At 44.8% G+C, this 22,690-nt stretch overlaps 1 protein-coding gene across 5 annotated transcripts in view; it reads right to left on the reverse strand.

Moving 5' to 3' along the window:
* The window catches only part of TRANK1 (tetratricopeptide repeat and ankyrin repeat containing 1), a 183,426-nt gene that overhangs the window by 121,944 nt on the left and 38,792 nt on the right, over window positions 1-22,690 (reverse strand). For all 5 annotated transcript variants that reach the window (XM_068236534.1, XM_068236535.1, XM_068236531.1 and 2 more), the window contains 3 exons: window positions 15,730-15,856; window positions 13,571-13,721; window positions 8,154-8,269 (listed from right to left, as the gene is read on the reverse strand). In XM_068236534.1, coding sequence (XP_068092635.1) covers window positions 8,154-8,269; window positions 13,571-13,721; window positions 15,730-15,856 — 394 coding nt within the window. The remainder of the gene's footprint in view (window positions 1-8,153; window positions 8,270-13,570; window positions 13,722-15,729; window positions 15,857-22,690) is intronic.

Raw genomic sequence — 22,690 nt, forward strand, 5'->3', positions numbered from 1 at the left:
TATTATCTGAGAAATAGAACATTTTATCATATTTTCTATTTTAATTACAGTTTAAATTCATTAGGAGTCAGAGTATTTTTTCCCCGACTCCAGGCACCAAAAATTGCCCCGACTCCGACTCCACAGCCCTGGTTTAAACCATTAAATAGCATAAAACTAATAGCTAACAACATATTATTGGTTTTCAAATTACTATCCAAAATACTCAGTTTCATTTCACAGTAAAATAATTTAAATTTTATACCAGAATTAGAAGATTGACCTGAGCTTTAATGCCTGCTAGTGGTAAAATGAAATATCCCATCAGACTGATCAATAATCAATTTCCAACTGGTCCGATCTGATTTCCGATCCATTTTCCAATCACTTTTACAAAATCGATCAGAAAAACGATCGTAAATCAGATCAGACCGGTTATAAATTATTGATTCGATCATCAAATCTGATGGGAAATTGCATTGTGTGTACCAGGCATAATAACCTGTGTAGACAATACAGAAACGTTTCTGCTATATCCCTTTTATTTGCTTAGTAAATTACATAATCACAAGTCAACCTGATATGTGGTGAAACAGATAAGGTTATCAAATGGCTTCTATGAAGTGCAAATATGCCTTCAAATGGCATAAGAACAATGTTTTGTATTTGGTTTTCACTGTGTGTAATGCTGTGTTTAATGCTGGGAACACACGGTTCGTTTCTGCCGTGCGTTTCTGCTCTCGATTGTTTTTGACGCTCAATTCTGCAGTCGATTCTCTTATATTCCGCTCATTTTTATCTTTTTCCATTCACTTCTATCAGAAATCGAGCAGCAAAAGAATCGAAAGGGAGATCGGACATGTCAGAAATTATCTATCGAACCATCTAATCACCTCAAAAACGAACAGTGTATTCCCAGCATTAGAGCAAAAAAATAAATAAACAGTCCCTGCCATGTATTGCTATACGTGCATAATAATTATTGTTTGCTTTATTGACTAATACTGGTGGAACTAAAGACATAGATGGCAAGCTCCAATGTAAGAGTATTCATGATGTGAAAAACTAGGCTTGTCATGCTTTGGGCTTCCAGGGTGCAGCACTTTGGTCAAAGCTAAAGAAGTGTGCAGACCAGGTGTAACGTGTGTGTGTGCACTTCTTATTGGCTTACAAGCAGCCTGCAGGCTTTATATAAGCAGCAGAGAACTGTTTAGGGGTGAGTATTTCCCTTTGCGTGTTTGGTAAGTTTCAGACCGCTTTAAAGGACTTCCAATGCAAGGGGGATTAAACAGATTTTACTTGCCTGGGGCTTCTCCCAGCCACTAGCAGCCTTCTCAGTCCCACTACGCAGCCCTGTTCCTCCTCATTGTTCCGCTGGCCGCCCGTAATGATCGCGATCCTGCCGGTTAGTCGGCTCTTCTGCAACTGAGCGTCCACATCATATGACGTGCACTGAGTCTGCGCAGTAGTTTTGTGCAAGCGTGGACGCACAGGCACAGAAGAGCCGACCAGCCGGCAGGGTGTCGATCATTACGGGCGGCCAGCAGGACAACGAGGAGGAACAGGACTGCGATGAGGGCCTGAGAAGGCTGCTAGGGGCTGGAAGAAGCCCCAGGTGAGTAAAATATATTTAATCAACCTCGCATCGGAAATCCTTTAAGAGCCTTTATAAAAATTCAGTGGCCTTTTTAAACACAACAAAGATAAATTGAATTTAAACAAATGGTTAAAAGACTGCAAGTCCTAAGTTCTATCTGACACGACAGGTATGGATATCACAGGAACTGATGGGGAGACTATACGAGGCTGCAGTATTGCATTGCTGGAAACAAAGTGGTAATCTCTCTCAACAGCACAGAGGAGGGCAAAGGAAGTCCTGTGTTTGTAGAGAAGGATTAGCTGGTACCCAGTTTCCCAGCTCCTCACTGAATACCTCCTGTGAGCCATGATGGGATAAAAGAAGGAGTTTGGGAAGTTCACAGACTGCTATTCTGGTTCAACATTCTCCCACTATGCTTAAATTGTGCAGCTAAATTTTAAATTGTGCATCTTTCTGCTTTAATGGTATGCTACTGATTCAAGATCTGCTTTAATGCACTTCTCATCCTTTGAGGCCCATGCAATGGATATTGAGCAGATTGCCCATGCAATCTGCCTTTACCATCCCCTTCCACCCATCATTGCAGTCCTATACCACCCCCCATCTAGCTCCACAGCTCACTCCCTTGACAACCTGGTCTCATGGCTACCCCACATTCTATCATTCGACCTACCCATCATCATCATCCTCTGGGACATCAATATTACTACAGATGTGCACAACACACCTGCCACCACTCAGCTACTCTCCCTCACCAACTCCCTTGGCCTCTCCCAGTATGCAAACTCCCCCTCTCACTCCGCTGGCTATACTCTCGACCTCATCTTCTCCAAATCCGCCACCCTCACCAACCTGGACAATGCACCATTCCCTCTCTCAGACCAATGGCAATGGCTCCACCCTCTCAGCCAATGGCTTTGCCACCCACTTCACTGGTAAAATTGCAGCTGTCTCAAGTGAAATCTCCCTTCTACATTCCTCAATTCCCTCCACCTCCCCACAGGCAAATGCCATGCTCCCCCTCCCCCCACACTCACCCTCACCCTCACAGGTCTCCCCTATCCAGACTGTTCCAATGCACCGTTTCTCCCCTCTCCTGCCTCCATTGATGAAGTAAAGCTATTGCTTGCCACTTCCCCTGCCACCTCGACCCCATCCCCTCTGACAAACTCCGCCGCCACTTTCCTCACCTGGCCCCGGTCCTCACCTCCTTGTTCAACCTCTCCCTCTACACCAGCACCTTCCACAGACGCATTTCACACTCGAACACTAAGAAGCCAGCGCAGGAGACTTGGGCGCAGCCGGCGCCACTATAGGCCGTAATAGGCATTATGGCTATAGCAGCGCACAGAGTGCAACTTCGACGCAGTCAGAAGACAGAGCTGAAGTTACATTTAAAACACTGTAATTTGGCTTCCAGCAGTAGCTGGAAGCTGAATTACATCATTCCCCACTATCCATGGCGGCCTGGAGGGGGAATAGTAATTAACACGGTCGGGACTTGTGCGGCAGCAGGATCAGCCATATACCGGCTGTATCCTGCGCCCAAGTTCTTCTCGTACGCTCTCACACTACCTGAGCACCAACTCTCTACTCGACCCTCTACAATCTGGATTTTGTCCTGCCCACTCAACAGAAAGAGCTCTTGTCAAGGTAGTAAATTACCTTACCCTTACCAAAGTAGAAGACAACTACTCCATCCTGCTACTCCTTGACCTTTTCTCAGCATTTGAGACAGTTGAACATCCCCTCTTCCAATTCCTACAGTCCTTAGGGATTTGTAAAAGCGCTATTGCTTGAATCTCCTCATACCGCTCTGATCGCCTCTTCACAACCTCTTTCAATGGTTCCTCCTCAACTCCCACACCCCTCTCGGTCGTAGTCCCCCAGGGCTCTGTTCTGGCCTCCTCCGTACTATTCTCAATTTACACCTCCTCTCTTGGCAAAGTCATCTCCTACCTGGGCTTCAAATACCACTTATATGCCAACGATACCCAAATCTATCTCCACACCCCTAATCTCTCCCCCTCCACCATAGACACCATCTTCTCCCACTTCTCAACTATCTCCTCCTGGATGTCAGCTAGGTTCCTGAAGCTTAACTTGAATAAAACGGAGCTCCTCATTTTCCCCTTGCTGCACCACCCCTCACAGATATTTATGTCATGATTAACAGCACTTATATATGCACCTCCCACAGCAAAATTTGAAAAAGTATAACAAAAATCTTTATTCAACATTGGGTATATTAATAATCACAGTACTGATGATTCAATAAAGTATAAAACCATTTAAAAACCAAGCAAATATTCCAACATGATCCCTGCTGCATATGAAACAATCATTCTACATTTTCTTTGCACAGGTGTTGTTTATTGGTCCTGCATCACATTAGGTTGTATACTGAACCCGGGTTCTCCCCCTGTTGGGCTCAATATTGAGCCTACTGTGGGGTTTTATATCTGACAGCAGCATTGTGTCATTATACAATATATTGCATTTAGAATGATTGTTTCATATGCAGCAGGGATCATGTTGGAATTTTTGCTTGGTTTTTAAATGGTTTTATTCTTTATTGAATCATCAGTACTGTGATTATTAATATACCCAATGTTGAATAAAGATTTTTCAAATTTTGCTGTGGGAGGTGCTATTTTTTAAGGGCTTTCTTCCTCTACCATATAATTGCTCTTGTTTTGAGCCCTAGCACACACAGTTATTTGGTTGAGGTGTTGCAGACACTCCCTAGAAACTATCCATGATTAATAGCACTAGCATCCACCCTACCTCCCAGGCCCGCTGCTTGGGCATCACTGTAGACCATCGCTGGGCAAACTATAGCCTGTGTGCGCTGGATCTCTGGCTCGGGATGTGCAAGGGTATTTATACGCTGGCTGCCAGCATGTAATATGCAGGCACGTCCCAATGTCCTGTCATGTATGGTCCTGTTGCCACGGAGAAGAGACACGGGAATTGGCAATCAAGGCAAGTTTCAAATCCCCCGCCGCGCGCTCACAACTCTAAGGGGGGAATTTAAAGAATGCGGTCCGAGATGCTTAAAGTTTGCCCAGCCCTGCTCTAGACTCGGCTCTCTCCTTCAGCCTCACATTAAAAATGTTACCAGAGCCTGCAATTTCCACCTTCGCATCATCTCCAAAATCTGCCCCTTTCTGACCCCAGACACTACCAAGCTTCTCATTCATGCCCTCATCATCTCCAGACTATTGCAATGCCTTGAAAAGAGGCAAGTGCAATCCTGCACACCATAGGATAGGAGCCTGAATGTAGATTGGGTGCTCAGACAATGTGATGCACAACTTTATCACCAATAGTCAATCCAAACAACAACAGCTGTTGGCACACCAATAAGCTGAAGTATGCAATTTTATTGTGATATAAAAGTCATAATTCAACTGGCATTTCAAAATATAAACGCAAAATATGGTATTGTAGATAAAGTAACCATTAAATTGATATTTCCAGCCACTCTGAAGATTATAAAACAGTTTGCCCATGATTCATGAGTTGCACACATTGCAGTTAGTGCAACGAAAAAAAACCTTGCAATCAGAGAATGAGAATGTGTCCCTCTGGTACTTTTTGGCAGGATCTGCCTGTACTAATAAGTTTCTAAGGGACTTGGCACTTTTGAGTGATAGGAGAGGTTTCCCTTTAACTTGTGGGCTCAACTCTGTTCTTTTGTACTGACTTCCGGATCACTTGCGACGCTTCACAGTGACTATGTACAAAAGGAATCCTATTAAATAGCTGTCAATAGGGGGAGTGGCTTACGCTTTGACACATGGTGAAACGGTGTTACATTTTTATAAGTCTATTGCAAGTTTATACTGGCTAATTTCTGGCTTTTGTATCCGCAGTATGTTTTGGGTTTAAATTATTTTGTTTAATTGCTACAAGTCACAGAAACAGATCGTCATATGTCTATTTATTTACTGGTTTGATTGCAATTCTTTGTTATAGGGACACATGGTAGTTTCGAACATTGGATTTTGATTTTTATATCACAATAAAACTGCATACTTCAGCTTATTGCAATGGCCTTCCCTTGAAACGCATTGCAGCCTTTCAATAAGTCATGAATGCAGCAGCTAGACCAGGCATGGGCAAACTTGGCCCTCTAGCTGTTGAGGAACTACAAGTCCCACAATGCATTGCAGGAGTCTGACAGCCACAGTCATGACTCAAAGGCAAATGCATTGTGGGATTTGTAGTTCCTTAACAGCTGGAGGGCCAAGATTGCCCATGCCTGAGCCAAGTTTGCCCAGCTGGAGAGCCAAGTTTGCCCATTCCCACCGCTCTGCTTCCACTTCTCCCCTTTGTGAAGCCCTACACTGGCTCTCTATCTGCTTCAGGATCAGTTTTAAGGTTCTGTGTCTGGCCTATAAATCTGTGCACAAGACCTGCCCAACCTACATCTCTGAACTCGTCCACAGATACATACTCGACCGCCCACTCCGGTCCTCCAATGATCTCTGCCTGACCGCCCCATGCATTTCTTACTCCCATGCATGCCTACAGGACTTCTTAAAGAAAACCTGTAATGAAAAAAAACCTCCCCTGGGGGGTACTCACCTCAGGTGGGGGAAGTCTCTGGATCCTATTGAGGCTTCCCCCGTCCTCCTCGGTCCTACGGCGGCAGCGAAAATCTTGATGTAATGTAAATATTTACCTCCCCGTCTCCAGCGGGGGCGCTGTTGCAGCTCTCCGCACGGAGATAGGCGATCTCCGTCGGGTCCGCTCTACTGCTCAGGCGACTTGCACCTGCGCAGTACAGCCGCCAATATTTATATCGCCGCTGTTACGGGAGGATTTTCGCCGCCGCCGTGGGACCGAGGAAGACAGGGGAAGCCTCAGGAGAGGTAAATAAATCCGCGCTTATCAGGCTTGTCGAGGGAGGATTCTGGGACTCTTCGAGGGACTGCCTGCAGCTACAGGAGTGGGGAAAGCCTCATTGGGGCCCTGAGGCTTCCTCCTCTCGAGGCGAGTACCCCCATGGGAACTTTTTTTGGTTACAGGCTCTCTTTAAGAGCTGCCCCCCACTATATGGACCCCCCCCCCCCCCCCTCAGACTCACTTCTTCAACACCTTCATGCAAGCCCTCAAAACACAGTTCTTTAAAATGCTCCCCCCCCCCCCACACACACACACATTTTAACGGAGCACCTTTTCCACAGCCCTACCTTATGTGTTCCTCCCCCACCCTTCAGATTGTAAGCCTTTGGCAGGGTCTCTCCTCCCCCTTTAGTGTGTTCTTCTTGATCTTGCAACCCAGCTATGACACCCTTCCTATGGTCTAACTCAGACTAGAATTGCTGGATCTACATTACATTGCATGATCATGCATTTTATGCCTTTTTTGCATGTATAACCTTGTGCTATGTTGTAGAATTGTGTGCTACCTCTCTGTCCATCTCCCCTTGTTAACATTGTATGTATCCCTATTTATTGTCCAGCGCTGTGTAATATGTCGGTGCTTTATAAATACAATAAATAATAATATTCGGTCTAACCAATCTATGTGTGAGAGTCACACAGGCAGACAGCTTTGCAAAACCCACCAAGCCAGGTAATATTCAATGAGGTATAAATGGTTCATGTGCAATGTAGAAAATGTTGTGCACAGCAAACTATCAGTATAGGCAGAAGCCTGAACTGGGGCTTTAACAGGGCTGTAACAATAGACCATGCAAGGGATGCCTCCGCAGGGGGGCCCAGAAGCCACAGAGGGCCCGTGGGGTGAAAAGTTTGAGAGACTGACAGCTAAGGGCATGGAGAGAAAAAACGAATTCTGCTCTCGCACCATTGTTATATTGACTGCATGTGTCCACAACACAGATAAGGACTCATACACACTTTGGAATTTGTACACTGTCCCTGCTCCCTAGGGTTCGTAAAAACATCTGTCTCTCACTGCTGCAAAGTTCTGATGACTTCATGCACAACCTTACAAACAAAGGAGTCTCATTTTGAAAAAAAGTTGTAGACTTTCCCTTTTCAGCAATCACTCCGAAAAGGATTCCTAGATTCTTTTCACACACAGGCTAATGATCTTATGGCTCTGATTCCGCTTCATTGAGAGCTTTTTGTCTCATACTGAGTCCAAGTTCTTGTAATAACAGTATCAATCAGTGACATTCTGAATGTTTTGCCAAAGTTACAGTAAATACTATAGCTTATTTTCAGCATGTCATTGTTGTTTCTCCATATAGCATGTGCTCTCGTGTAGTAAAATAATAAGGCTGTGTGTGTATGTATGTACTGGGAGCAGAGCTGCAACGAGGAACTAGTCGGCTTTAAGGGGCTGGAGGAGGCCCCGGTAAGCAAATCTGGGGGTAGCATAGATTGCCTGATCTTTCCTTTAAGTCGAAGTGTTTTTATCTGCATGGGGAAAACACATAGGTCCTCAGTTTTCCTGTGCAGAAAGCGAGGGGGTGGGGGGCCCCATCCAAAGTTTTGCAGGGGGGCCCAGTGATGTCTAGTTACGCCCCTGGGCTTTAAATTAGGAAAAATAAACATTGCTTCCCTTGTGGGAGACTTTAAAACCAAGCTTTACCTCGTTCATATGGTCTTTAATAAGTTTAGCAAGTAACATCTTCCAGACTTCACCACTGTATTGCTCTCTCAGGATGCGACCAAATATTTCTCTAAAATTGCTGGAGTTTTCTCCCACTAAAAATACAAATAAAATGGGTTAAATACAATACAGAGGGTAAGCAGGTCATCATAGACTAGGATAAAACAAGATTCCATCTTTGAACTGTCCTGCACTTTAGTTGGTTTGAATATAAGCAGCTCTGTGAAGCAGGGAGACACAAGGCCTCATGGGGTTCTCAAACCGAGAAACAAAGTAACCCGAAAAATATAGTTTGCATTTAATAAAAACTCATTACTAATAGATTGCAAATTTGAGTGATATAAGAGCACTTCAAGGATTGCGTCTGTTAGTAAATTAGCATTTGTGTGACTGCATTCATATGTACAGGGTGGGCCATTTATATGGATACACCTTAATAAAATGGGAATGGTTGGTGATATTAACTTCCTGTTTGTGGCACATTAGTATATGTGAGGGGGGAAACTTTTCAAGATGGGTGGTGACCATTGTAGCTGTGAGAGACAGATAAAAAAAAAGACCCCTTAAAAGCCCAGTGACCCAAAGTCAAAGCTTGATGTGCATTGTAATGAGTGAAATAAGTATTTGATCCACTATTAACCAGCAAGATTTCAAGCTCCCTTTTATATTCATAGTATGCAGGTATTGAGCTGAGATTAAGAGCGCCCTCTGTAAGGGAGTGCTCCTATTCAAATACTGTTATAGGACCTGCCAGGGGCGGGCCGAGGCGAGAGAGGTTCCAGCCTCAGGGCGCAGCGTAGGAGGGGGCGCACAACTGGGATGCCTCTTAGACTAATAGCAATCAGTGTGCGACGGCTGGAGTGGGAGGGATGGCGGGTCGCACTTTGATGTCTCAGCCTTGGGTGCTGGAGGACCTTGTCCCGGCTCTGGGACCTGCATAGAAGACACCTGACCACAGAAGAAATCAATAAGATTTCAAACTAGCCACCATGGCCAAGACTGAAGAGCTGTCCAAGGATGTCAAGGACAAGACTGTAGACCTGCACAAGGCTGGACTGGGCTACAAGACTATCGCCAAGTAGCTTAGTGAGAAAGTGTCAACAGTTGGGGAAATAATTTTGAAACACGAGGAAAGCAAGATAACTGTCAATCTCCCTAGGTTTGGGGCTTCATACAAGATCTCAGTTGCAATGATCCTGCGAATGGTGATGAAGCATCCCAGAACTACATGGGGGGAACTTGTCAATTATCTCAGGGCAACTGGGACCATAGTCACCAAGAAAACAATTACTGGATTCGGCGTAATCCACACCTTCCTCAGGTGATGTGTGGGCATCGGGTTACCATCTAAGTAATCTAGTTGGAGACTACTTTGCATAAAGGGGCAGGGTAATAGCCACACAAGTGTGTATAGCTGCCGCTGGATGACATGAGCGGCCGCTCTTCACGTTACATTACATATACATATTGCACAAATCTTCATAAATAGTACAAAAAAAATGTACAATAAAATGGCAGACATGCTCCAATATTACATAATACAAAAAAACAAACAAACATTCATTTTGATTTAAAACAAGGAGGGAGGAGGGAAGAAGAAAAAGAAGAGGCGGAAGAGGATGAAGGAGGAGGAAGAGGATGAAGGAGGAGGAAGAGGATGAAGGAGGAGGAAGAGGATGAAGGAGGAGGAGGAGGAACAGGAGTTTAGAGGCTGTAATTTCTGCAAAAGGAGGCTCTACTAAACATTGATTTCATTTCTCTTTTGTGGTGAACAAATGTATGCACCTGCCTAATTTTGTTCAAATAATTATTGCGCACTTTCTGTAAATCCAATAAAGTGTGTGTGTGTGTGTGTGTGTGTGCGCGTTATATTTAACTGACATGTTTTTATCCTAACAACCAATGATTTATACAGGAAAATCATGACGATTAACAAGGTTGCCCAAAGTGGTGTATACAGAATGTTACGGCCAGAACCTGAAGTTTGGCCACTTTGCGTTCTGGCCGGCCACTTCGGGTTCTGGCCGGCAAGAAGGCAAAGTGGCCAAACTTCGGGTTTTGGCCGTAACATATATAAACCTTCACTATCAACCCATAAAAACAAATAAGTGGGGGCTGAAGAAAAGACTGCTTAATTATATTATACCAGCCCTACAGTTATTTGGCTAATTATTCACCGGGGGTGCGACTTCGGTGCTACACAACCAGTGCATTGCATGGACCAATTATGTGTCCAAATGTGAAGATGTTAAATTTGATGTAACAGTATATTTAAACTAAGTTTTCTCCCCCCCCCCCAAAAAAAAATTGAGAATGAATAAAAATGAATTAAAATAGATAAAAAGTATGTGCATAAATAAAAAAATATATTTTAAATCAAGTGACATCTGCCTGGACTACAAATTCAGCCTACAAAACATTAAAACTGTAAGCTGCACACAGTTTTGACCCCTCAGGCTAAAAGGTACAATCAATCTAACTCTTCGTGGACAGTGCTAGAATGTAAAAGGGCAGTAAGTGTTTGCCACCATTAACATTTCACACTAATGGTACGTACACACTGTCGACTATGGTCGTTTGAAACAGCAGCTTAACGATCGTTCTGCCGACAATCGGGGAAAGAACTTTACCAAACGATCATTAAGTACAACGACATATGAACGATATCGGCACGATGAGAAAATCCAACAGGACAGATCATATCGAGCGACAATCGTTACAAAACTATAGTGTGTACAGTTATCTGCCGAGAACGATCGTTACAAGGGCCAATGCACCTGCGTTGGATTCTTCCCAGCTTCCGTACTTCCTGTGTAGCGCGACCCGTAAAGATTGTTACGTTACAAATTTCAAATAAACTTTGTTCTCAAGTTACCTATCATATATTTTTATCTATTGTAACTCCATGTTAGTGTTTTAATATTATATAAATATGTACGCAACATTTCCCTCTGATCGTTCTTTTCTGCGAGAACGATCGTTAAAATGTGTATGATGATCGTTGTATCCCATCGTTGCATTCCAATCGTTCCAATATTGTTCGTCTGGTAACTATCGTTCCTTGCAAACGATAGTTATCGCAAGTGTGTACGTAGCATAACAGAGTGACAAAATTAAAAATCGCCGGCGGGTGGATATATCGCTCATACTGTAGAAGGGACTGGGAGAAGGGAAGAGGGTTGGGGAAGGAAGGAAAAGTGAGGGAATGAGGGGGAAAGCTAATGGGTAGGAAGAGACTATTGGGGGGGGGGGGGGGAGATTGGAATGGGAAACATCGGAAAGAAAGCAATCTAAGGAGGTGGACTCAGTATCGCGGGCCTGGAGAGCATTCCTGCTTCCATCCCCAATGGATCGAGATATAAAAAGTTGTGTGAGCAAGAAATGAAGTGGATCTTCCGTTTGAACACTTTAAGCTCAGCTGGCTTGAACGAAGACCTTGAAGTTAAGAGTTTCCTTTAGTTTTAACATCTTTGTATATTTATTTCATGTTTTGTCATGACATAAAGGTCTTCTCATTAGGTCCACCTCCTTAGATTCCTTTCTTTCCAATGCCCCCCCCCCCCCCCCCCCCAATAGTCTCTTCCTAACCATTAGCCTTTCCCGCCCCTCTACAGTATGAGCGATATCCACCTGCCGGTGATTTTTAATTTTGTCACTCTGTTAGTGTGAAATTGTAAACCTAGCAAACACTTACTGCCCTTTTACATTCTAGCACCGTCCACTAAGAGCTAGATTGATTGTACCTTTGGCCCGAAGGGTCAAAACTATGTGCAGCTTACAGTTGTAATGTTTTGTAGGCTGAATTTGCAGTCCAGGCAAATGTCACTAGATTTAAAATATATTTTTTATTAATGCACATACACTTTTAATCTATTTTTATTAATGTATCTATTTCTTTGAGAAAACTAATTTCAAATATATTGTTACATCAAATTGAACATCTTCACATTTCCCATATTTGTACACATAATTGGTCCGAGCGATGCGCTGGTTGCGTCGCACCAGGGTCGGAACCCACAGTGAATATTAGCCAAATAACTGTAGGGCTGGTATAATATAATATAAATAAGCAGTCCTTTCTTCAGCCCCCACTTTTTTATTTATAGGAGCGATAGTGTGCAATAGATTAGGGATATTCCTGTGAACGTCATCCAGCAGCAGCTACACACACTAGTGCGGTTATTACCCTGCCCCTTTATGCAAAGTAGTCTCCAACCAGGCTACTTAGATGGTGACCCTATGCCCACACATCACCTGAGGAAGGCGTGGATTACGCCAAAACCAGTAGTGATGCTGAGCACCAGCGTGACGTGGACACACCCCCGCCATCCCCGAGGAAACCCCGGAGATTTCCACCTGCGCTCCCAAGTCCTGGCCAGTCTGAGGGAAAGAGGGATTGATGTGGGCGGCCTCATATACACGTTTTAATCTATTACTAATGCAAGTGCAACTTATTATGCGTGTTGGATTAAAGGAATGAGCAACTGTAGAGTGGTCTCTACATAAAAAAATCATAGCAGTGTGAGGGCTGGTGCACACCAAAATCATTTCTGAGAGCTTTTAAAAAACGCTAGAGCTTGGCTAATGTATTTGAATAAGATGGATCACACCAGAACGACGTGATTTGGGTCTAGAAGACCCTTCACCACTAAGGGGCTTCACCAGTTCAAATGAAATCAAGAAATACTGTATATAGTTGAATATAAGCTGAAATGTTGAGACCAAAAGGAGTGTCCCGAAAGTCTGCTTGGTTGACTGGTCGACTCAGATGTGTAGGACAAATACATTGCACGCATCTATCTATGAATTGGAAGCCTATAGCTACCTCTCCTCAATCCTGACAGCCATTTTTCCATCTCCTGTGCAGTTCTTGGAGGTCCAGGGCTTCACTGTCATTTAATTCCCGGCAGCCATCTTCCCGTCTCCCTTACAGTTCTGTACTTGCCACTAGAGGTCAGCGGCTATTACAGAGCTGCAAGGAAGACAGGACGATTGCTACTTGGAATGAAAAGACAGCGAAGTCCTGGACCTCAGCACAGGAGATAGGAAGATGGCTGCCAGGATCGAGGAGCAGTAACTACATATAGAAGCATAGCATTCTGCATCACAGGAATACACTGGGGAGGCTCTCTGCATCACAAGCATACACGGGGGAAGGGGGCACTCTGCATCACAGACACTGGGGAGGCTAGGGGTTTCAGTTTATATTCGGGTCACTCATTAGGGTTTTTGAGGGGTGAAAATTGGGTGGTCCGCTTATGCTCGGGACGACACTTATATTCGGGTATGTGTGCATGGATAGTATTTACTTCAGTTACCAGAAAGTCTAGCTGGTTTGGCTATAAAGATGTCCCAATAATATGAACAATTCTAAGTAAAAAAGGTAAAAAAATTACCTTCATAGGTCTTGAAAATGCCATGCAGAAAGTCTACTATATCTCTGGAATCGCTGCTGCCATGAAGCTTCATAAGGCCATTGAAAAACAGATTCAAACTGGCGTATAAATCACCTAACATTAACAGAGAGTGCCCAGCACGGAAATAAGCCTGTAACAATGAGAGAATTTTATTAGTTATTAATATTTCTATATGCAAGTCAACATATAAAATAAAAGGCAAACAATACCTTACAAAACATGAAGGGTAAAAATTTCTAGTCATGGCTAAACTTCTTATCAAGAAGGCACGCTCTATCAGAAAGTCTAAAGCCTGGTACATGCATCCAATTTTACCAACTCCATGTAGTATGAGGGTTAACAGATTTTGAATACTATGACCGGCTGGTGCAGGTACTCTTGTACTACATGGCATAGGTAAAATTGGATGCCTGTACCAGGCTTAAAGAGACACTGAAGCGAGTAAAAAACTCGCTTCTTCTCTTATATTCAGCAGGGGCTTGTGTGCCCCTGCTAAACCGCCGCTATCCCGCCGCACAACGGGGGTCCCTCGCCCTCCAATTCCCCCCCTGCAAAATCTACGACCAACTTGGTCGTAGATTTTGCTGCTCCTATAGGCAGGGCTAACGGCTGCAGCCCTGCCTCACAGAGCGTCTATCAGCGGCCGCCTCTCCCCCGCCCCTCTTAGTGAAGGAAGACAGAGGGGCGGGGGAGAGGCGGAGATACGCGCTGACAGACGCGCGTGAGGCAGGGCTGCAGCGGTTAGCCCTGCCTCAATGCGGAAGAGATCCCCGGCGAGGACGGAGGGGATTTGGGGGGTAAGGGACCCCCGTTGTGCGGCACGATAGCGGCGGTTTAGCAGGGGCACACATGCCCCTGCTGAATATAAGAGAAGAAGCGAGTTTTATACTTGCTTCAGATTCGCTTTAAGGCTGACCACACATGGAGCAACTTCATGGACAATTACTGAAAAATGTTAATGTACGTAGTATGAAAATACTCTAAAGAAGTGCAATATACTTGGTTTAATCTGGTTCAGCTTTATACTGCATATTGTACACTATGTAGTAAGAAGTTCAATGTGATTAATTTCCATCACTTTCAGCTCATATAAAATTATGTTACGGGAAGATGGAACCATTGCATAGTTCTTTGCTTTTATACTTGATAGATGTGGTCAAAATGAACGATATCAGTGAGTGTTAAAGAGACTCTGAAGTGAGAATAAATCTCGCTTCAGAGCTCATAGTTAGCAGGGGCACGTGTGCCCCTGCTAAACCGCCGCAATAGCGCCGCTAAACGGGGGTCCCTTCACCCCCAAACCCCCCACTGCGACACTTGGTCGCAGACTTGGTCGCTCCTGGAGGCAGGGATAACGGCTGCAGCCCTGCCTCCAGTCACGTCTATCAGCGGCGCATCGCCGCCTCTCCCCCGCCCCTCTCAGTGAAGGAAGACAGAGGGGCGGGGGAGAGGCGGAGATACGTGCTGACAGACGCGCGTGGGGCAGGGCTGCGGCGGTTAGCCCTGCCCCAACCAGGAAGCGCTCCCCCGCATTACGGAGGGGATTTGGGGGATCAGGGACCCCCGTTAAGCCGCGGGATAGCGGCGGCTTAGCAGGGGCAATCTATGAGGTCTGAAGCGAGATTTATTCTCGCTTCAGACTCTCTTTAAGTGCCCATTAACAGTACAATTTTTCCATCAGATGCCATTTTTACAATTGAATTGTACAGAAAATTATGCAGTATTTAGTGAAAATCGATGTAAAATGATTCTATGGTCAATTGGATCAGAAAATATAATCAATCAAATTTGATCGTCAAATTCAACATTAGGATGGATTATATTTTCTGATCTAATCAACCATAGAATCGTTTTTATATCGATTTTCACCAAAGTACTGCATAGTTTTCTGTAATCGGCCCTTCCCTAATTGATCTGTTTATGGAAACCACCAATAACTAACTTTCTGATTGCTTCAGATGGTAATAATTGCATCCAAAGATTGCATCTGATGAAAACATTTACAGTTTATGAGTACCTCAGCGTTATGCTTGATGGAAGCAAGTTTTTTTTTAAACCTATAACTGAATCAGGCTACACATCTTTAATATGTAGCTGCAAGCAAAAAAATATACTGTATAGGAGGAAAAAATTCTTACCTTAGCAAAGTGTGGATCAAATCCTATACTGTTCTGAGCAGACACATAGGCTTCACCAAATTTTTCAAGTTTGTACAGAGCATTAGCACAGTTATTCCAAAGCACCGCCATATCTTTACAGAAGTCACTGAAACAATGGAAAGTTAGTTTTTTATGGATATTACTGTGTTTGGTTGTCATGCACACAACTTCTAAATGTATAGTTCATGGCAATGTGCATTTAAAGCCCAAGTAAATTCACAGAATTTGTATTTACAATTAAATTCTTACTTTAACCAAGTAATGCATTTTCAGTCATGAGACTACTCAACTTCTGCTCCCTCATAATGGAAAGGGGTTGATGCCTCTTACGATAATGGCACAATTTTTTGCATATAAGAGGGCAGGGCAGAGACAGACTGCGGTTTTGAAAGCGTGTGCTGAGTGAAGATGTGACCACAATTTCAGCACTTTGTTCAGAACCCAGGGTTTAGGAAATTATACATTCTAAGTTTGGTATTAGTGGGAGGGACCTGTACAAATCAAATTTCATTATAGCGCCTTTAAACTCCTTAATCTAGCTTCAGATCACCATAATGCAATCCACTGTGCAAGATAGAATAGAATTGTCACGCCTCAGCAAGTGGTTGCCCATGGCAACCCACCAGCTCAGGACTTTGACTACAGAAATGTTTTCCCTTTCAGGTCCTTTAGACATTCCTGCGCCATCTAGTGGCTGGAATTTGCTATATCCCTGTTTACATGTGAGCTCACTTCCTGTTTTATGTTTTATAAGCACTTCCTGGACTCAGGCTGGTTGCCTAAGCATCAAGTTTCCCGAGTCCTTGTTCCTTGTGTCCTAAGAGACTTTCCCTAATGAACGGATATCCTGGCTTTGATCCTTGCCAATTCTTTGACTACCCTTTTGACTTGCGTTCCTGTATCTCATCTGTTTCGGACTGATTTCCTGTTAACAGACTCCTGGCTTATCCCTGACTACGTCTACTGTCTGTCCTACCTGTACTTCGCATCGGATTATCCAGTCGCACTCAGCAATCACCTTTGGGTGCACCCGCCTAGACTCCAGGGTTGCGCCCATCCGGCCACACAGAGGATTTATGCATCCCAGGTATGCGACACGAATGAGGACAATTTATTTACTGTATATACTCAAGTATAAGTCTAGCAATGTAGATCTGATTCACTTCATAAAAGTATAGAGGTCGACTTATACACAAGTCACGATCAACACTAAGCACACTGAGTAATGTGTGCACTTTTAGTGACATTTCCATTTGCAGCAATTTTGCCAGTGGTGATTAGAGGAAAGGAAATGCCAAGAAAACACGTCTGAAAGTCCTCCTGACCACAACAATTAACAAGGAAAGGGGCAGGGGGGAAATACTGGGCTGCATAAAAGGGAGTGAATAATTGCAGCACTTGGGGGCCTGGAGGAGTTACTGGCTGCAGTTATGGGGCATGAGGGGGTTAATGGCTGCAATACTATAAGCAGTGCAGTCTTTAACCCCTCCTGAGCCCCAAGTGCAGCCATTAACGTTGTTGGGTAGACTTATACTTAAGTCAATAAAAAAAATCCAGCTTAAGAGGGTTTAATTTTGGAGTCGACTTATACACGGGGTCGACTTGTATTAGAGTACAGTACATTCTGGCGTATAAGACTACTTTTTAACCTGAAAAGTCAGGGGTCGTCTTATATGCTGGGTGTCATTGATGCCGGGTGATACGCCCTATCCTGTTACCGCCTCTCAAATCTCGCTGCTGAGCACTGTAGTGAAGCGGTGCAGGTGTACATGTGCGAGATCTGAGAGGCAGAGAAGGAGGTAAATAGGATACAAGGGGGGGCCAGAGGGGTGAAAAAGGTGTGTTTTATGGGTACAGAGCGATCTATTATTATTATTATTTATATAGCGCCGACATATTACGCAGCGCTGTACAGTATATAAATATATATATATATATCTTGTCACTAACTGTCCGTCAAAGGAGCTCACAATCTAATCCCTACCATTGCCATATGTCTATATTATGTAGTGTAAGTACTGTAGTCTAGGGCCAATTTTTTTAGAGGGAGCCAATTAACTTATCTGCATGCTTTTGGAATGTGTGATGAAACCGGAGTGCCCGGAGGAAACCCACGCAGACACGGAGAGAACATACAAACTCTTTGCAGATAGTGCCCTGGCTGGGATTCGAACCAGGGACCCAGCGCTGCAAGGCGAGAGAGCTAACCACTACGCCACCGTGCTGCCCATACTGCTCTGATAAACAAGTAGACAAGGAGAGCTGACCAATCCACTTAAGGAGAGGGAAAGTTGACCAATCCAACCACCAGTTATGTTGTAGGGAAGGACTCAGGTTCAAAAAAAAAAAACAAAACAAAAAAAAAACAAAAAAAAAACAAGGAACTAGAGTGCAATCCTGTAGTATCAAAACTTTGTAGAAAACTTTATTTAACACATATAGAAAAACATGTAGAAAAAGACATTTAAAATGGTTTCTTCAATTCCACAAAATTGGTCTCCATATAATCAATGAATGAAGCATCAGAAAAATTGGGACTATTGGAACTGATAGTGCTGTAATCTGGTTTAGCTTGACTGTAACCTTTATGAGGATGTTGTGTTTTTAAAGGCCTTTAAAAACACAACATCCTCATAAAGGTTACAGTCAAGCTAAACCAGATTACAGCACTATCAGTTCCAATAGTCCCAATTTTTCTGATGCTTCATTCATTGATTATATGGAGACCAATTTTGTGGAATTGAAGAAACCATTTTAAATGTCTTTTTCTACATGTTTTTCTATATGTGTTAAATAAAGTTTTCTACAAAGTTTTGATACTACAGGATTGCACTCTAGTTCCTTGTTTTTTTTTTTTGAACCTGAGTCCTTCCCTACAACATAACTGATATATATAGGCAAGGTGGACTGCCTTAAAAGGACTATGTGTTTTAGATCCTTCACTATATAAAGGATCGTACCCAATTATACGTATATAGCTATTCAATCCAACCACCAGTCAATCACCTGTATAGTGTGTTATACTGGGTACCACATCCAGTACAGTACCAGTATCTGTTCATACATAGCACCAGTAAATTTTTATTTGGAAGAGGGGTAGTCTTATACGGAGAGTAGATCCAAAACTCTATATTTTAACTAGAAAATTTGGGGGGGGGGGGGGGGGGGGGTCGTCTTATACGCCGGAATATACGGGTATATACTGGTACATGCATAATAATTTTATTTATGGAGGTGCCACCACATTACAGCACTGTACAATATACAATAGGGGGTGTAAATGACAAGCACAAGATTACGCAAGTGCAAACTGTCACATGAGGAGAGGAGAAGTCTGTTTAATACAGCTTACATTGTACACGTGTAGGAATATACAGTAGCATACAATCCATAGGACAAGGCTAACCTGCTGCAGTTCCACACTGCCCTTGCTGATGCGAAGCAGGAATACTTCACCAAGCTCATCTGAGCACAAGCTTCAAACCCCCAGTGTCTTTTTGCCACTTTCAACTCCCTGCTTAAACCCACCCCGTTTCCTCCCTCTCTGCCACAGATTTAGCTACCCACAAAATTGTCTCCATCTGTCAGGAAATATCCAACCTTCAATCCTCACCTCCCACCCCCTCCCATCCAGCTCCTCCTCCACCCTATCCTCACCTCCTTCACACCTACTACCATTGAGGGAATTAACCACCTACTGCAGACTTCCCATACCACTACCTCCCCCCTTGACCCCATCCCTTCTGATTTACTCCATCCTCACTTCATGGATTTGGCCTCAGTCCTGTTTAACCTCTCCCTATCCACAGGCACCTTCACCTCAGACTCCAAGCAGGCCACTGTACTACCCTTGCTCAAGAAACCCTCCCTCAACCCCACACTACCCTCCAACTACCGCCCTACCTCCCTCCTCCCTTTTGCCTCAAAACTCCTTGAGCATCTGGTTCACAAACGCTTGACCCAATACCTCAATGCCAACTCCCTGCTAGACCCACTTAAATTTGGGTTTCGGCCTGCCCACTCAACCGAAACAGCTCTCACCAAAGTCATCAATGACCTCGTCTTAGCTAAAGCTGAAGGCAAATACTCCATTCACCTCCTCCTTGACCTTTCAGCAGATTTTGACACAGTGGACCATCCCCTACTCCTCCAGTCCCTGCAGTCCATGGGCATTTATGACCTCGCCATGGCCTGGCTCTCATCCTACCTCTCCAACCGCTGCTTCACGACCTCCTTCAATGATTCCTCATCCACCCCCAACCACTTCTCGGTGGGAGTTCCCCAAGGCTCGGTCTTTGGCCCCCTACTGTTCTTCCTATATACATCCTCCATTGGCAAGGTTAACCATCATCTGTATGCAGATAAAACCTAGATCTACCTCCACACCCCTGACCTATCCACCACTACAATGGACAAGGTCTCCTCGTGCCTATCAGCCATCTCCTCCTGGATGTCCGCTGTGTTCCTGAAACTAAATCTGGACAAAACGTAATTAATGATCTTCCCGCCCGGCCATACCTGAACCTCCCAGATGTGCATGTCATTGTTAACCACAATACCATTCGCCCTACCTCTCAAGCCTGCTGTCTGGGTGTCACCCTGGACTCCGCACTCTCCTTCACCTCCCACATCCAAAACCCAGGGCCGTGGAGTCAGAGTTGGAGCAATTTTGGGTACCTGGAGTCGGAGATTTCATAAACTGAGGAGTCGGATGATTTTTGTACAAAATCCACAGCCCTGGTAAGTATTAGACTAAGGAGTCGGAGTCGAGAAGTCGGAGACATTTTGGGTACCCGGAGTCAGAGTTGGAGTCGGTGAGGGAAGATTTTTATACGGAAACCACAGCCCTGCCAAAACCTCAAAGTCCTGCAACTTCCACCTCCGTAACATCTGCAAGATCTGCCACTTTCCTGACCTCTGCCACCACCTCCTCATCCATGCCCTCATTATTTCCTGCCTTGACTACTGCAATGCCCTTCTGTCTGGTCTCCCTATGACCCGAATTGCTGTGTTGCAGTCCATCATGAATGCAGCAGCCAGAAGTAGCCACTTCTCCCATCGCTCCAGAACAGTGGCTCCCCTCTGTGAATCCCTCCACTGGCTTCCTATCCAGTTCAGAATCAGATTCAAGATACTGTGTCTGACCTACTGTACAAATCAGTCCACAAAACCTGTCCAACCTACATTTTCGATCTTACTCAGAGGTACATACCTAGCCACTCACTCGGCACCTCAAATGAACTTCGCCTGACAGCCCCCTGCATCACCCAGTCCCATGCACGCCTCTATGACTTCTCAAGAGCTGCTCCAACACTATGGAACTTCCTACCTCAATCCATTAGGGCATCCCCCTCCAACATCTTCAAGAAGGCCCTCAAAACTCACCTTTTCACTCTGGCCTACCACCCCTCACTGGTGCTCTAAACCTGCAGCTGAACTTTGGTCCCCTACCTTTCGTGTCCCAACCTCTCCCTCTAGATCAGGGGTATCAAACGCAAATATAAAGTGGGCCAAAATTATACACTGGGATCTAGTCGCGGCCCAACTTCAATGTCTACTGGCCACCTTCCTCCCTTATAAATTTCCCAGGTGTCTAATGCCTCCCCCCCCCCCCCACCCTTGTACAGTTCCTTGTTGTCTACTGGTCCTCCCTCCCCTATACAGTTCCCAGGTATCTAAAGGACCCCATCCTCCCCTATGCAGTACCCTGGTGTCTGGTGCTTTGCCCCTCTCTCCCCCATATGGCTTCCCTGGTGTTGTCGGCATCCACCAAATATAGCTTTCCTGGTGGCCTAGAGTGGGCCAAACATAATGCAAAGTGGGGAAACCACTTGAGGGCCAAATTTAATGGCTCCGAGGGCCAGATTTGGACCCGTGGGCCAGAGTTTGACATGTATGCTCTAGATTGTAAGCCTTCAGGCAGGGTCCTTGTGTGTCCTACCTGATCATGCACCTCCATTACTGTGCGCCCATGCTATGCATTTGAGTAAACTCAACTTGCCTAATCCCCATGCTCCCATCCAGTGACTAAGCATTACCCTGCCTGGCTCTTTTGATGGCTACATCTGGCTCACAGTTAGGGGTTGATTCACTAAGCTACACTGCTCAAGCAGCGCAGCTTAGTGTGGCAGCTCAAGTAAAATTTTCAAAGTAGTGCATGCTACTGCTGTAGCATGCGCTACTTACTCGTGCTCCCCCCCAAAACTAACGGCCGATCCAACTGTCCCACTCTGGACCCTGTCTGGTCCAGTGACTTTGTAGGATGAGGTCCCCACACTTTGATTGGCCCAATAGGCTGTCACTTAACAAGCAGACTATTGGGCCAAAGTGCGGGGATCTCGTCCTACAAAGTGAATAAAGCCCCAAGTCAGCTAGCTAATTGTACAAGCTGTTAGTCGGTATTTATCCTGTCTGGCTCTCGGGGAAATTGCGGATGTTGCTGAAACCCAAGAGAAGCAGAAGACGTGTCTGACACTTCCACTGCCTGGAGGATTAACTGTGTACACATCACCATGGCAACAGGGATGTGAGCCCTCTGCTGCGCACTGTCCCAGTTTGAAATATATTGTATGGCTCTCACGTAAATACATTTTAAACTATGTGGCTCTCAGCCAAAAAAGGTTCCTGACCCCTGGGATAAAGTGTCAGTTTCCTGGCCAGGAAAGTTTTCTTTGCAAAAAGAAGATGCCATCTTAACTACTTTAGGACCAAGCTAATTGAAATCTACGTTACCTGGCTGGCAGGGCGTAGATTTCAATCAGCCGCCGCTGCACGCATCTGCCGTTTCCGCCGATCCCGCTAATCTCACCGCTGAATCCCGACGTCTCTCGCCTCAGCTCACTTGCTCTGCCTGTCTCTATGACAGCAGAGCCCTGTGAGCGGGTCAGGAGCCGATTTCATTGGCTCCTGGCCCTGTCTTTCAATGTAAGCAACTCACATT

The sequence above is a fragment of the Hyperolius riggenbachi genome, chromosome 5 (assembly GCF_040937935.1).
Source record: "Hyperolius riggenbachi isolate aHypRig1 chromosome 5, aHypRig1.pri, whole genome shotgun sequence".
Lineage (NCBI taxonomy): Eukaryota > Metazoa > Chordata > Amphibia > Anura > Hyperoliidae > Hyperolius > Hyperolius riggenbachi.